This window comes from Monodon monoceros, unplaced genomic scaffold (genome assembly GCF_005190385.1).
Source record: "Monodon monoceros isolate NGI ecotype Baffin Bay Population unplaced genomic scaffold, NGI_Narwhal_1 Super_Scaffold_22, whole genome shotgun sequence".
In the NCBI taxonomy this organism is placed as follows: Eukaryota; Metazoa; Chordata; class Mammalia; order Artiodactyla; family Monodontidae; genus Monodon; species Monodon monoceros.
The window spans coordinates 24,496,078-24,511,238 of record NW_021703779.1 but is presented as its reverse complement, the minus strand read 5'-3'; the positions used below and the strand labels follow the sequence as shown (position 1 = coordinate 24,511,238).

At 38.1% G+C, this 15,161-nt stretch overlaps 1 protein-coding gene across 1 annotated transcript in view; it reads left to right on the top strand.

The window, feature by feature from the left end:
* The first annotated feature begins 7,489 nt into the window (after positions 1–7,489).
* The window catches only part of LOC114905763 (melanoma-associated antigen B10-like), an 89,889-nt gene continuing 82,217 nt past the window's right edge, over positions 7,490–15,161 (top strand). The window contains exon 1 of the mRNA XM_029240161.1: positions 7,490–7,836. Coding sequence (XP_029095994.1) covers positions 7,490–7,836 — 347 coding nt within the window. The remainder of the gene's footprint in view (positions 7,837–15,161) is intronic.

Below are 15,161 nucleotides of genomic sequence, written 5' to 3'. Positions count from 1 at the left end.
CAGGCCAACACCAGCTCTAAGATACCTTTGACTCCTCAGCCTGTCACCCTGGGATCCAGCCACTCACCAGTGGGCCAATACCAGCTTTGAGACACCCCAGAATCCACAGCTAACCATGTCAGGAACCAGCCATACCCACTGGAAGGCCAATACTAGATCTGGGAACCCCAGTCCCATAACCATCCACCCCAGAACTCAGCTCTGCCCACCAGTGAGCCAGCTGTAACCCTTGGGGCCCCCAGGGTTCTGCGGCCAGTTGCCTCATGACTCAGCCACGCCAACCAGTGGCTGGCAGTCTCCACACAAGGCAGGGCCTGGCAAACAACTGGACAGGGGTCCAACCACACCTACTAGACTACCCACAGTAGTCAACCCACAACAGTAGAAAGCCCCATGCAGTCCACATAGGGGGAAACCCCCTGGAGCATATAGGTCTGGTGACCAGAGGGGAGTACACTGCTGCAATGAATAGGATGTCTTCTATAAAAGGCTACTTCTCCAAGGTAGCAGAATACGTAGAAATAAAAACAGCAAATTAGGCAAAATGAAGCGACAGAGGAACATATTCCACATGAAGGAACAAGATAAAACCCCAGAAAAAGAGCTAAGTAAAGCAGAGATAGGCAATCTACCCAAAAAGAGTTCAAGGTAATGACTGTAAAGATGATCAAAGAACTTGGGAGAAGAATGCTTGAGCAGAGGGAGAAGTTAGAATTTTTTAACAGAGTTAGAAAATATCTGGAACAAACAAACAAACAGAGATGAAGAATATAATAACTGAAATGAAAAATACACTAGAAGGAATTAACAGTAGATTAAATGATACAGAGGAATAGATCAGCAAGCTGGAAGACAGAGCAGTGGAAATCACTAATGCTGAACAGAAAAAAAGAAAAAAGAATAAAAAAGCTTTCAGCTATTACGTTAAAGGAAACATATCAAGGTCCAGGAAGCACAAAGAGCCCTAAACAGGATCAACTCAAAGAGGATCACAGCAAGACACACTGTAATAAAATGGCAGAAATTAAAGATAAAGAGAAAATATTAAAAGCAGCAGGGGAAAAGCAACAAGTTACATTCAAGGGGACTCCCATATGGCTATCATCTGACTTTTCAGCAGCAACTCTGCAGGCCAGAAGGGAGTGACACAATACATTTATAGTGATGAAAGGGAAAACCTACAACCATATGAGGCAAGGTTTTCATTCATATTTGATGGAGAGATCAAAAGTTTTACAGACATGCAATAGTTGAAAGAGTTTAGCACCAACAAACCACCTTTACAAGAAATGTTAAAGGGGCTTCTCTAAGTGAAAAGGAAAAGGCCACAAAGGAAACATGAAAATTACAAAAGGAAAAAGCTCATTGGTAAAAGGAAATTAACAGTAAAGGTAGTAAATCAACCATGTACAAACCTAGTAGGAAGGTTAAAAGACAAAAGTAGCAAAATTATGTATATCCAAAATAAGTAGTTAAGGAATACACAAAACAAAAAGTTATAAAATATAATGTCAAAAACAGTAATTGTGGAGGGAGGGTACTAAAAATGCAGGGTTGTTAAACTGTGTTTGAAATTAAGAGAGCAGCAACTTAAAATAATCATATATGTTTGTGTGTGTGTATACATATAAAAAAACTATATATAAACCTCATGATAACCACAAACCATAAATCTATAATACATACACATACAAAAAAGAAAAATTAATCCAAACATAACACTCAAGGTAGTCATCAAATCATGATGGAAGAGAGCAAAAGAGGAAGAAAGGAGCAAGAAAGAACTACAAAAATGACCACCAAATAATTAACAAAATGGCAATAAGTATATACCTAACAATAATTACTTTAAATGTAAACAGAGTAAATGCTCTAATCAAAAGACATAGAGTGGCTGAATGGACACAAAAACCAGACCCATACATATGCAGCCTACAAGAGACTCATTTCAGATCTAAAGACACACACAGACTGAAAGTGAGGGGATAGCAAAAGGTATTTCATGCAAATGGAAACCAAAAGAAAGCCAGGGTAGCAGTACTTATATCAGACAAAATAGACCTTAAAACAAAGACTGTTATAAGAGACGAAGAAGGACATTACATAATGATCAAGACATCAATCCAAGAAGAAGATATAACAATTGTAAGTATGTATGTATCCAACACAGGAGCACCTAAATAACTAAAGCAAATATTAACAGACATAAAGAGAGAAATTTACAGTAACACAATAAGAGTAGGGGACTTTAATTCCACGTACATCACTGGACAGATCATCCAGACAAAAAATCAATAAGGAAACACTGGCCTTAAATGACACATTCGACCAAATGGTCATAGATATATAAAGAACATTCCATCCAAAGGCAGCAGAATACACATTCTTTTCAAGTGCACATGGAACATTCAGGACAGATCACATGCCAGACCGCAAAACAAGACGGAGTAAATGTAAGTATTTTGAAAAAAAAAAGTATCTTTTTTGATCACAATGCTATGAGACTAGAAGTCACCTACAAGAAAAAAAAAAAAACCCTGCAAAATACACAAATACCTGGAAGCTAAACAATATGCTACTAAACAACAAATGGATCACTGAGGAAATCAAAGGTTAAATAAAAAGATACCTGGAGACAAATGAAAACAAAAACACAATGATCCAAAATCTATGGAATACAGCAAAAGAAGTTCTAAGAGGGAAGTTTTTAGCAATACAAGCCTACTTCAGGAAACAAGAAAAATCTCAAATAACCAACCTAACCTTATACCTAAAGAAACTAGAAAAAGAAAACAACAAAACCCAAAGTTAGTAGAAGGAAAGAAATCATAAATATCAGAGCAGAAACAAACTAAGAACAATAGAAAAGATCAATGAAGCTAAGAGCTGGTTCTTTGAAAAGATAAACAAAATTGTTAAACCTTTAGCTAGGCTCATCAAGAAAAAGAGAGGACCCAAATCAATAAATCATAAATGAAAAGGAAGTTACAAATGACAACACAGAAATACAAAGGATCCTAAGAGCTTACTATGAACAACTATGTGCTAATAAAATGGACAACCTAGGAGAAATGGACAAACTCCTAGAAGTATACAATCTCCTAAGACTGAAACAAGAAGAAATAGAAAATGTGAGCAGACCAGTTACCAGAAATTTTATCAGTAATTAAAAGAAAAAAAAACTCTCAATAAACAAAAGTCCAGGAACAGATTAATTCTGCCAAACATTTAGAGAAAAGGGAATTTTGCCAAAAATTTAGAGAAAAGTTAACACCTATTTTTCTCAAACTATTCCAAAAAATTTCAGAGGAAGTAACACTTCCAGACTCAGCCTCTGATGCCAGCATCACCTTGATACCAAAACCAGTCAAAGATATCACAAGAAAAGAAAATTATAGGTCAATAACACTGATGAACAAAGATGCAAAAATCCTCAACAAAACATGAGCAAACCAAACTCAATAATACATTTAAAAAAATCATACACTATGATCAAGTGAGATTTATCAGAGGAATGCAAGGTTGGTTCAATATTTGCAAATCAATCAATGTGATACACCATATTAACAAACTGAAGATTAAAAAATCATGTGATCATCTCAATAGATGCAGGAAAAGCTTTTAACAAAAATCAATATCCATTTATAATGAAAACTCTACACAAAGCAGATATAGAGGGAACACATCTCAATATAATAAGGAGCACACATGATAAGCCTACATCTAACATCATAATCAACTGTGAAGTGCTGAATACATTTCCTTTAAGATCAGGAACAAGACAAGGATGCCTACTCTTGCCACTTTTATTCAACATGGTATTGGAAGTCCTAGCCACAGCAATCAGACAAGCAAAATAAATAAAAGGAATTGGAAAGGAAGAAGTAAAACTGTTTGCAGGTGGCATGATTCTATACACAGAACATCCTCAAGACACCACCAAAAAACTACGAGAGCTCATCAATGAATTTGGTAAAGTTGCAGGATACAAAACTAACATACAGAAATCTGTTGCATTTCTATACACTAACAACGAACTATCAGAAGGAGAAACTTACCCATTTACCACTGCATCTAAAAGAATAAAATACCTAGGAATAAATCTAACTGAGGAGGTAAAACACTTGTACTTGGAAAACTATAAGACACTGATGAAAGAAATTGAAGACAATACAAACAGAATGAAAGATATACTGTGTTCATATATTGGAAGAATTAATATTGTTAAAATGACCATACTACCCAAGGCAATATACAGACTCAGTGCAATCCCTATCAAAATACCAAAGGCATTTTTCACAGAACTAGAACAAATAATTTAAAAATTTGTATGGAAAGACAAAACACCCTGAATAGCCAAACAATCTTGGAAAAAAACCAAAAACACAAAGAACAGAACTGGAGGTGTCATACTTCCTGGCTTCAGACTATACTAAAAAGCTACAGTAATCAAAACTGTATGGTACGGGCACATATACAGACACATAAATAAATGGAATACAATAGAGAGCCCAGAAAAAAACCCACACACATATGTTCAATTAATCTACCACAAAGGAAGCAAGAATACACAATGGAGAAAAGAGAGCCTCTTCAATACGTGGTGCCGGGAAAACTGGACAGTACATGTAAAAGAATGAGATTAGAACATTTTATCACACCATATACAAAAATAAACTCAAAATGGATTAAAGACCTAAATGTAAGATGTGAATCCATAAAACTCCTAGAAGAGAACATAGGCAAAACACTCTTTGACATAAATTATAGCAGTATTTTTTTGGATCTGTCTCCTAAGGCAAAAGAAAAAAAAGCAAAAATAAACAAACGAGGCCTAGCTAAACTTAAAAGCTTTTGCACATTAAAGGAAACCATTGATAAAATGAAAAGAATGGGAGAAAATATATGCAAATAATATGACCAATAAAGGGTTAATATCCAAAATATATAAACAGCTCATACAACTCAATATCAAACAAATGAACAACCTTGATTAAAAAATGAGCAGAAGGGCTTCCCTGGTGGCGCAGTGGTTGAGAGTCCGCCTGCCGATGCAGGGGACATGGGTTCGTGACCCGGTCCGGGAAGATCCCACATGCCGCGGAGCGGGCTCGCTGAGCCTGTGCATCCGGAGCCTGTGCTCTGCAATAGAAGAGGCCACAACAGTGAGAGGCCCGCGTACCGCAAAAAAAATAAATAAATAAAAAAAATGAGAAGACCTACACAGACATTTTTCCAAAGAAGGCATACAGATGGCCAACAGGCACATGAAAGGATGCTCAACATTGCTAATCATCAGAGAAATGCAAATCAAAACCACAATGATATCTCACCTCAAACCTGTCAGAATGGCTATCATCAAAAAGACCACAAATAACAAATATTGGCAAGGTTGTGAGAAAAGGGAACCCTTGTACAGTGTCCGTAGGAATGTAAATTGGTGCGGCCACTGTGGAGAACAGTAAGGAGGTTCCTCAAAAACCTAAAAATAGAGTTGCCATATGATTCTGCAATCCCACTCCTGGGCATACATTCCCACAAAACTATAATTCAAAAAGATAAATGCACCCAATGTCATTGCAGCACTATTCACAATAGCCAAGACATGGAAACAACATAAATGTCCAGTGACAGATGAATGGATAAAGAAGATGTGGTACATATATACAATGGAATACTACTCAGCCATAAAAAAGAACAAAATAATACCATTTGCAGCAACATGGATGGACCTAGAAATTATCATAGTAAGTGAAGTAAGTCAGAAAGAGAAAGACAAACACCATATGATATCACTTATATATGTGGAATCTAAAAAATAAAACAAATTAATAAACATTAAAAAAAAGAAACAGACTCACACATACAGAGAACAAACTAGTGGTTACCACTGGGGACAGGGAAGGGGGGAGGGGCATAGAGACACAAACTACTATGTATAAAATAAACAACAAGGATATATTGTACAGCACAAGGAATATAGCCAATATTTTATAATAACTTTTTTTTTTTTTTTTTTGCGGTATGCTGGCCTCTCACTGTTGTGGCCTCTCCCGTTGCGGAGCACAGGCTCCGGACGCACAGGCTCAGCAGCCATGGCTCACGGGCCTAGCCGCTCCGCGGCATGTGGGATCTTCCCAGACCGGGGCACGAACCCGTGTCCCCTGCATCGGCAGGTGGACTCTCCACCACTGCGCCACCAGGGAAGCCCTATAATAACTTTAAATGGAGTACAATCTATTAAAATTTTGATTCACTATGTGGTACACCTGAAATTAGTATAATATTGTAAATCAATTATACCACAATAAAAAAAAATAAAAACAACAAGAAAAAAAGTCAATGACCAATGTTACATAATCGAAAGATTTTCATCCACTGACCTCCTGGAATTCACTGGCCTGGATACCTTTAGTGCTTGATTCATGGCTCTTTAATATGACCTTTTATAATATTTATCTTTTGCATTTTGGGCATTGCTTTTTTCAGATGGCTCATCTTTCAGACCCTAAAACAACTGACCTCTGCCAGATGGTCCAACAGATGGTTCTACTGGTCCTCCAGGGACACCACCAAGAAAACTCTGACCCTGAGGAGTATTTCAGTTAGCCATCACCTACTTTAGATTAGCCTTATCTCTGAGTTGTTCAACGGCAGTAACACTAAGCCTTTCTTGAACAAGAGAAGGGACTGACAAGATGGATCAAACGTTTTGCTTGACACAGCTTTAGACTGGTTAGCCTAGGACAGCTAGGCCCTAAACTTTATTTGAACTTCCTAACTACAACTTGTTTGTTCCCTTTAGGCCCAAACCTCTGACTCAGGTGCTTAAGCACAAATAAACATTTCCTGCCTCAACCTTTCCTTCAGTGCAATATTTGATATAGTTGTTAAGTTGCAGGCCCTCCTGCTTGCAGTTTTTAGCATCCTCCTTCCTCCTTCCACAGCCACCTATTCCATGCTCTGAGTATACAACAGCTTTGCTTGCCCACCCCTTTCCTAAGTTGTTTCTGGCTTAGGCTTCAAACATCTCCCAGTGCAATTGCCCCTCTCCCCCTATGGCAACAGTCACTCAATAGTGTCCTTACTAATGTCCATACGTGCATTTTTTTTTTCCTGTATAGGGCTTTCCAGTCACCAGCCTGCCTGCGTCCAGGGAAAAGCAGCACCCTTCCAGTCACCTTGCATGCCCCTCCCCCCAACCCCGGGGTGCTAGGGCTCTCTGGTTACCAGGTACTGGCCTGCCCCCATTCTGGGGTCTAAGGCTTTTCCTTTTGGCCACCATCCTTACCGTGCTGGTGCCCCGGGGTTCCTTCCAGTCACCAACCTGCCCACGTGGTATGGAACCTAGGGCCTTATCAGCAACCATCCTTGCCACACACTGATGCAGTGGGGTCCGTTCCAGTCACTGGTCCGACCCTGAGCTCAGGACCCGGTTTCCCTTTCAGAGACTGTACAGCCTATGCAGTGAGGACCCTGGGGACCCCTCATGCCACCACCAAGCCCGCCCACTGTGGCACCCAGGCCCTTCCAGCCATTTACCTGCTTGAGTGCTGAAGCACCTTCCAGTCACCGTTCGGACCTCGCGCAAATGACCCACTGGTCTTCCGGCCACTTCCGGCCTTTGTGCTGGTGCCCCCGGGGGCTCTTCCGATCACACGCGTGCCAACCCACAAGGGTTCCGGAAGCTCTGCAGTCACCAGCCTGCTCGTGCTCTGGCCACTGGGGACTCTTGCGCTGGTCTCCTCACGCGCTGGGGACCCAGCCAGTCCCAGAGGCAGCGACGGCCTGTTCCAGTGACCTGATTGCAGTGGTGGATGGAAGGCCTGTTACCAGGTCTGGAGAGTGGGTGAGGGGAAAGATAGAACAATGTACTGCCTTGGGCTAGCAGAGAGGGCCCAACGTTTTAAAAGATGTACTAGCCGTTTATAAAAGGCTTAATTCATATAGTATAAAAAGACTTCTCTCAGTTTTTCTCCCAACCTTTTAGGAGACAAGTTAAAATTCTTTTTGTGCTACATCGAGGCTTCTAGACCTAAAGAGGTTGCTGACACTGAATAAAACATAGAGTTAGAAATCACAGGTCTTATTTATTTTTATTTTTGCTTGCGCCTGGCTGCATGAGGGATCTTATTTCCCCCACCAGGGATGGAACCCATGCCCCCTGCAGTGGAAGTGGGGAGTCTTGGACCGCCAGGGAAGTCCCTCACAGGTCTTATTAAGTGAACTTCTTGTTTAAAAAACAAATCTTAAAAAAACAAATGTTTTCTGGCATGACTTTCAGAAATGGAATCTTTAGGCCACCAACAGAATAGACACTAGGAGCAACACAGGACCACATTTATTTGGTGGGTTAGAAGGGTGGAGCAAAAGGTCTTGGAAAGAAAAGAAAGGAAAGAATTCATATTTAGAGGATATTTTCATGTTATAACCATTGTTCTGTGTATGCATTTTATTTCCCTTCTGTATACATAGTTGATAAGGTGATGCCCTTTTTTGAAATATCTAATCTTTCTTCATGTTCCAAATTTTCTGAGAGGCACAAACTATGTTAAAAGTAGAGGTAGTAAAAGAACATATTTTGTTACTATTTTATTAAAATTCGTATGAAGTCTTATCTTTTGGTTACAAAATGGCTAAACCTCCTCTTTGAGCTGCATTTTGTTTTGCTCTGTTTATAGTCCATAACGGACAAATAAATCCCAGCTTGCAACATCTAGTATCCAGATGTTTAAGAATTGTACGAATTCTTAGTTGTATGAATAAAATTAGCCCATTTGTGTACTTTATATTGAAACTCATAGGAAATCTTGTCCTCCGTAAAATACTTTTGGAAATGAATTTGAATTTGTTGAGCTGCCTCTGAGCAGTATACTTGTCTATACTTGTCCACTGTATTAGTGGTATAGAGGAGGAGGTGAGGAGGACATGGTTGAGGTCCAGGAAGGTCACAGTGAGCAGTCACCTTGGACCATTATCATTTTGTTACATGTAATTTTTGTTTAATGGTACTGTGTATAAAGTGGACAAATAAGTTCTTATTTTAGATAGATAACTTTTCTAGATATTTAGAAATGCCCAGTGTATTTAAAGTAGTGGTAGTAAAATAAGACTTTTGAATAGCTGTGAAAATATTGATGGGAAATATTTTCTTTGGAAATGTAATTGCTAAAGCACTTCTGTGAGCAGTATACTATCAGCTTTTGAGCATTGGGTTGAAGGACATTGGAAGAGAGAATTGCAAAGGCAAGATATTAATCCTCACTATTGTGTGTATAGTTGACTATGTTATGCCCTTCTATGAAATATCTAGTCTTTCTACATGTTCTGAGATGCACAAAGTATGTTAAAAGTAGAAATAGTAAAGTGACACACTTCATTAATATGTGGGGGGTTTTTTGGTTAAAATTTGCATGAACTCTGTTAAGGGAAGGGAATGGCTAAACCTTCTCTTTGAGCAGTACCTACTGTACTTAGGTACTGGGTCAGGCAAAGAGGGAGGAGAAGACTGATGTATGTGTGCATACTATATGAATACATTGTAAAACAACTCAATAGAAACACCTTCTACATATTATTTTAATAGTATAGACCTGATAATTCTCTTATAAGCATTAAACTTATTGTACTCCTTTGCTTTGTGTTTCATTTTAAATTGAACATTAAGGGAATGCACTATTTTAATTGTATCTCTGCCAATATTTGTTTATCCAGAGGCTTGTCATTTTTGTCATTTAAGCAATATTTGACCATCAGAAAGACAAGATTGCATGTCTATCCTGATTGAAATTGGTGTATTATATTCTTGGTTATCCAAATAGTCATGGCCTTTGGGCTTTCAACTGGTAAATATCTTTATATGTGAAAAAGAATGATGCATACTATATGATCTCAAGCACAAAACCGTGTGTCACTGTGTAAATGTACAGACACACACACACACACACACACACACACAGGACTAGAAGTTCAAGTCAAACTGTAAACTCCTTGTGATTATGGATGTTTCTTTATGTCCTTTGCTTGTTGGGTTCTATAATGCACATATCAACTTTTAAAAGTTGGGGGGGCAATGTTACTTTTTTTAAAAATCCAGTAGATATTGCTGTTTTTACTTCTTAAGTCTAATGCTCTTGAATAGAACTAGTAGTCCATCGTAACATTTTTCACCAACTTAATGGCCTTATTTCTCTGACTAAAGGCTTATGGGACTCTATCTTTGTTGTTTATTCATTTCACTAGGATATATATTAGCACTAATATTTCTTATGAATTGTCTTGGTACACAGTGAACACTTTCAGATTGAGTATCTCGTCTTTTTTTATTATAGAAAATTCCCTTACGTCATATTCTTAAAACATTTATTTTCTATTCCATGTATTCATTTTGTTTTTCAGGCCACCCGCTACCCTCTCTTTACTCTCTCCGTGACTTTTACCAATTCTTACTTTTAGGTCACTGATTCACTTCTTGGCAGCTTTGTTTTTGCTCTTCACTGCTTTGACATGCATTTTAAATTTCTATCTTTTCTCCTCTGTTTAATTCCTTAATTTTGGAAGTGCCCTTTTTAGCTTATTCTGTTTTTACATTATCTTATAACTCATAGTCTTATTTTCATAGTGGTAGTTTTCTTTTTAATTTCCTTGAAACTATGAAGGGTTGTTTAAACTTTTGCCTTTTATATTCTTTTCCTTTCGTTTTTTTTTTCTTTTTTAAAAGAATACTTCTAGGGTGAGCTCCACTCCTCTGTCTCTCTTTTTCCTAATTTCTTCTGCCTTCCTGCCTTCCTTCCTTCTCCCTTCATCCTCTCTCTGGAGAATCCTCTACTTCTTCCTCCTCCTCCCGCTGCTTCTTCATCCTCTCTTCTCCTTTTATAATTTTACATAGTTCCCAATTTTATTTCCCCTACTTATCCATGAATCAGCATATGGATATTTCTTTGAGGAATACATGTATACAGTTATTTTTATTTATTTATTTTTGCGGTACGCAGGCCTGTCACTGTTGTGGCCTCTCCCGCTGCGGAGCACAGGCTCTGGACGTGCAGGCTCAGTGGCCATGGCTCACGGGCCCAGCCGCTCTGCGGCATGTGGGATCTTCCCGGACCAGGGCACGAACCCGTGTCCCCTGCATCGGCAGGCGGACTCTCAACCACTGCGCCACCAGGGAAGCCCTACAGTTATTTTTAAATGCTAGTTTGGGGAATTCTCTCTGGGCCCACTCCTGGCACCAAAATGGTGTAATAGGTTTCACTTTGGCTTTCTTCACTATCTACATGGATACTGGATGAATTTTCATCTTAGACCATGAGCTGAGGAGCTGAAAACAAACGGATAGAAAAAAATGTTATGGCTTGGTTAAACTTCTAGTGCAGGCTTAGAATTTCTCTTCAATCATTTCACACATTTTATCTTTCTCATTGCACTAGGTTCTGTGGGAAGACTTTCTGCCTAAGTTCTATGAGGAGGCATTGTCATGCCAAAAATATGCTTTTTATATTGGGATATATTAGTAATTTTTTTCTTTTTTGTTTACTCATTTACTTACTCCTCTATGCCTTCCTTTCTAAAAGTGGAGCTTTAGAATTTCATTGCCAATATAAACCAAATTGTTAAATTACATTCTCTAAGCTTGGAACCTAAGTTTTAAACTCCTTCCATAGTTTTAGAGCTGATTACATACTCTCTTATTTTAGCTTCTTTTCATTCTCTTCAGTTGTTTTTCAAGAAAAAGTTGCTTTGTGCTTTCATGTACACCATTTCCCCCAGTTATGTATTTGTCAGCAAATGTTACTATATGCAGTGTAGTAAGAGCTACATTTATAGAATACCTACAATATGTCAGGCACAGATCTTTGCATAATTCTGTTTTAGGAGACAGATAACTTTTCACATTTTTCAGAGGAAGAAAAGGCTCAGAGAGATTTAAAAATTATCCTACTTGTAGACCTACTGCCCAAGATTTATCTCAGTTTGTTTGTTTAAAGCTGGTGGGGTTTTTTAACTATATGTTTTGTTTGGTTTGCATAATTGCTATGATACACTACCTGCAGCCAGAAACAAAGATCAAAAGTGTAATGTTTGCTTGACTTTAGAATTTTGGTCCAAAGGCCATGTATAACATCATCAGTAATATCAGTTCTCTATGTTTTGTTCTCAGAACTTGCTAATACATTTGGATTATACCTGTTCACTATGTATGCTCTCTACCTCAAATGATCATTAGATTTTTGAAGGCAGACATATCTTTCTATAGAACATAAAACAGTGCCCCACATCTGAGTCCTTCAAAGAGTAATGTTGCCTAACTGACATGAAAACTCCAGAATGAATCCTTGATGATGCACTGAAGGCAGCCTAAAAGGGCTTTTATCCAATGTAAATGTTTAAGCCTATCTCTCAAGAGGTAGGGAGCAAATATATATTGTAGCCCTCCTTAATTCACTCTGTAGCTGTATCAAATAGAGATAGTCACAAAAATATGGGAAAATTGTTACCTCCATGACTTAATTTTATTTCTATAATTAACTTTATAGTTTTAATTAATTAAAATGTTAAAGGTGAAGTGATTATGAAATGCATAATACAAAATATGCAGTTTGGTCTAGAGCATACTAATTAAGCATTTCTCTTCTCTCCAGTGGAAAGCCCTAGAATAAACAATTTACATATTAGCAAAGACCTGCCTTCATTTTTGGCCTGAATCATGGAATGGCAGTATGAGCACAGATTCTCTATCACTTGGGCATTAGCAACATATTTCTCGTTCTAGATGAAGATGTTTAAGGGATATCCTATTGTAACAAAAATATTTTGGTGGCTCTAATATCAACAATTTATATTTCTATAGGTAATATTATTTTGAATATTTGCTAAATGTATTTTTTGCTATTTTTAATTAGTACCAGTTAATTTTGTAAAATTAATATTTTTAAGTTAAATTAAGCTGGATCTCTTTAGATTTATTATGAAGAAACTGTTTCCTTGCCCTGTTACAATTCTGAAATGCTGGCCACCATTTATGAGTAAAATAAATAAAATCTTGACAAATCTCATTAGTTTGCCTATTAAGATAGCTCTGGTTTGATGGATAAGAACAATAATACATCTAAAAGGCATTCTTGCAGTGGCTGTCGATCTGAAAGGAAACTACATTGTTATCAACACGAATAGTTCTCCGTGATGTGCAGTTCAACAAAATCATCCTTGGTATGAATGTTGTAGGTTTGAAAATTAATAATGTAAAAATGTGTTCCAAAAACCAATGATTGACACATTAAAAATTAAGTGCCAACTAATCTTTTTTCTTTGTAACTTTCCCCATGACACTCTCCTGTTCTTATCACAGTACTTTCCACATATTCAATAGCTGTGGCATTTTAAATTATTGTATGTGATAATTTAATTATAATTTTTCCAGTGTATGTTTACTTAACTGCTTTGACTTTTCTATGAAGAACCCATTCATAATATGAAGAATGTGAAAGCTGGATGTTAAATGGAACTATTTTAATCTTATTTGTGTCTGAGGCCACAGGATATTAAGTAGCAATAGCCTCCTATTCCCAAATTAGGAGAAGACCATCTCTGCAGGGCTTGTAAAGGAGGTATGTAAATACCAACTTGCTCACCAGCTTCAGTGTATAAAAACAAGTAGAGGTTGCAGAAGCAGGGGTATTAGAGAGAGAATTTCATGGGGAATTTGTAAGGCATTTTTTTCTTTCCCCTAATGGTAGGACCGAAGCTCTGAAGCTCAAATTTTCAGCGGGGAGTTAGATAGTGGTGGAGAAGCAGGGAAAGTTCTTCTTCTCTTCTGCCTCCCAAGAAAACCTCATTGATTTCTGCCGATGGCTGTTTCCCACTATTCATGGAACTGGAATTTGAGCCATTTTATACTAAAAGAAAAGAATAACATCTAAAAACGGGGTATTCCATAGGAGGAGATACATACGTTAAATTTAAGGGACTGGAGATTAAACACTGAATCCCTTAATTGGCAGCCAGAAGTGACAAAGTGTTCAAAATAAAAGATTCACCATTATCTTTCTCACCAAGACACTGGCGGATCCTCAGAACCCAAAACTGCCCAGTTGTGCTTCACCAAATATTCACAATTGGCCATTTCTTACCCTCCAATTTGTCTTGACCAAACTTTAGTTAGGCTTATCTCCTTCCTACAGTCTGCTGAGCGCAGCTTGCTCCAAAGCCTTAGGAAGCACTAAAAAAATGGAACCTGTTCCCCTACCCCACACTTATCAGCTTCTCCTGGGAATCAGATGACCACAGGGAGACCCTTTTCCAATGAAACCCCACCAGTCATTTCTCCTTGCTTGTCCAGAGTCCCCTTAAAAGATTATGCTTGTCTCTGCTTACCCCTCCTTTACACTGTGGAAGAAAAACTTGCTCTGTTTGATTTTGAAACCCAGATTTCTGAGATTGGAGAGCTCTCACAACTGCAATTGTAATTCCTTCTAATTAAAATCACTCCCTATCTAAGTTCGGATTTGTTTATATTTGACATACTTTTTTTTTTTTAACATCTTTTTTGGAGTATAATTGCTTTACAGTGGTGTGTTAGTTTCTGCTTTATAACAAAGTGAATCAGTTATACATACATACATGTTCCCATATCTCTTCCCTCTTGCGTCTCCCTCCCTCCCACCCTCCCTATCCCACCCCTCTAGGTGGTCACAAACCACCGAGCTGATCTCCCTGTGCTATGCGGCTGCTTCCCACTAGCTATTTATTCTACGTTTGGTAGTGTATATATGTCCATGCCACTCTCTCACTTTGTCACAGCCTACCCTTCTGCCTCCCCATATCCTCAAGTCCATCCTCTAGTAGGTCTGCGTCTCCATTCCCATCTTACCCCTAGGTTCTTCATGACCTTTTTTTAAATTTCCTTAGAGTTCATATATATGTGTTAGCATACGGTATTTGTTTTTCTCTTTCTGACTTACTTCACTCTGTATGACACTCTAGGTCCATCCACCTCACTACGAATAACTCAACTTCATTTCTTTTTATGGCTGAGTAATATTCCATTGTATATATGTGGCACATCTTCCTTATCCATTCATCTATTGAGGGACACTTAGGTTGCTTCCATGTCCTGGCTATTGTAAATAGAGCTGCAATGAACATTTTGGTACATGACTCTT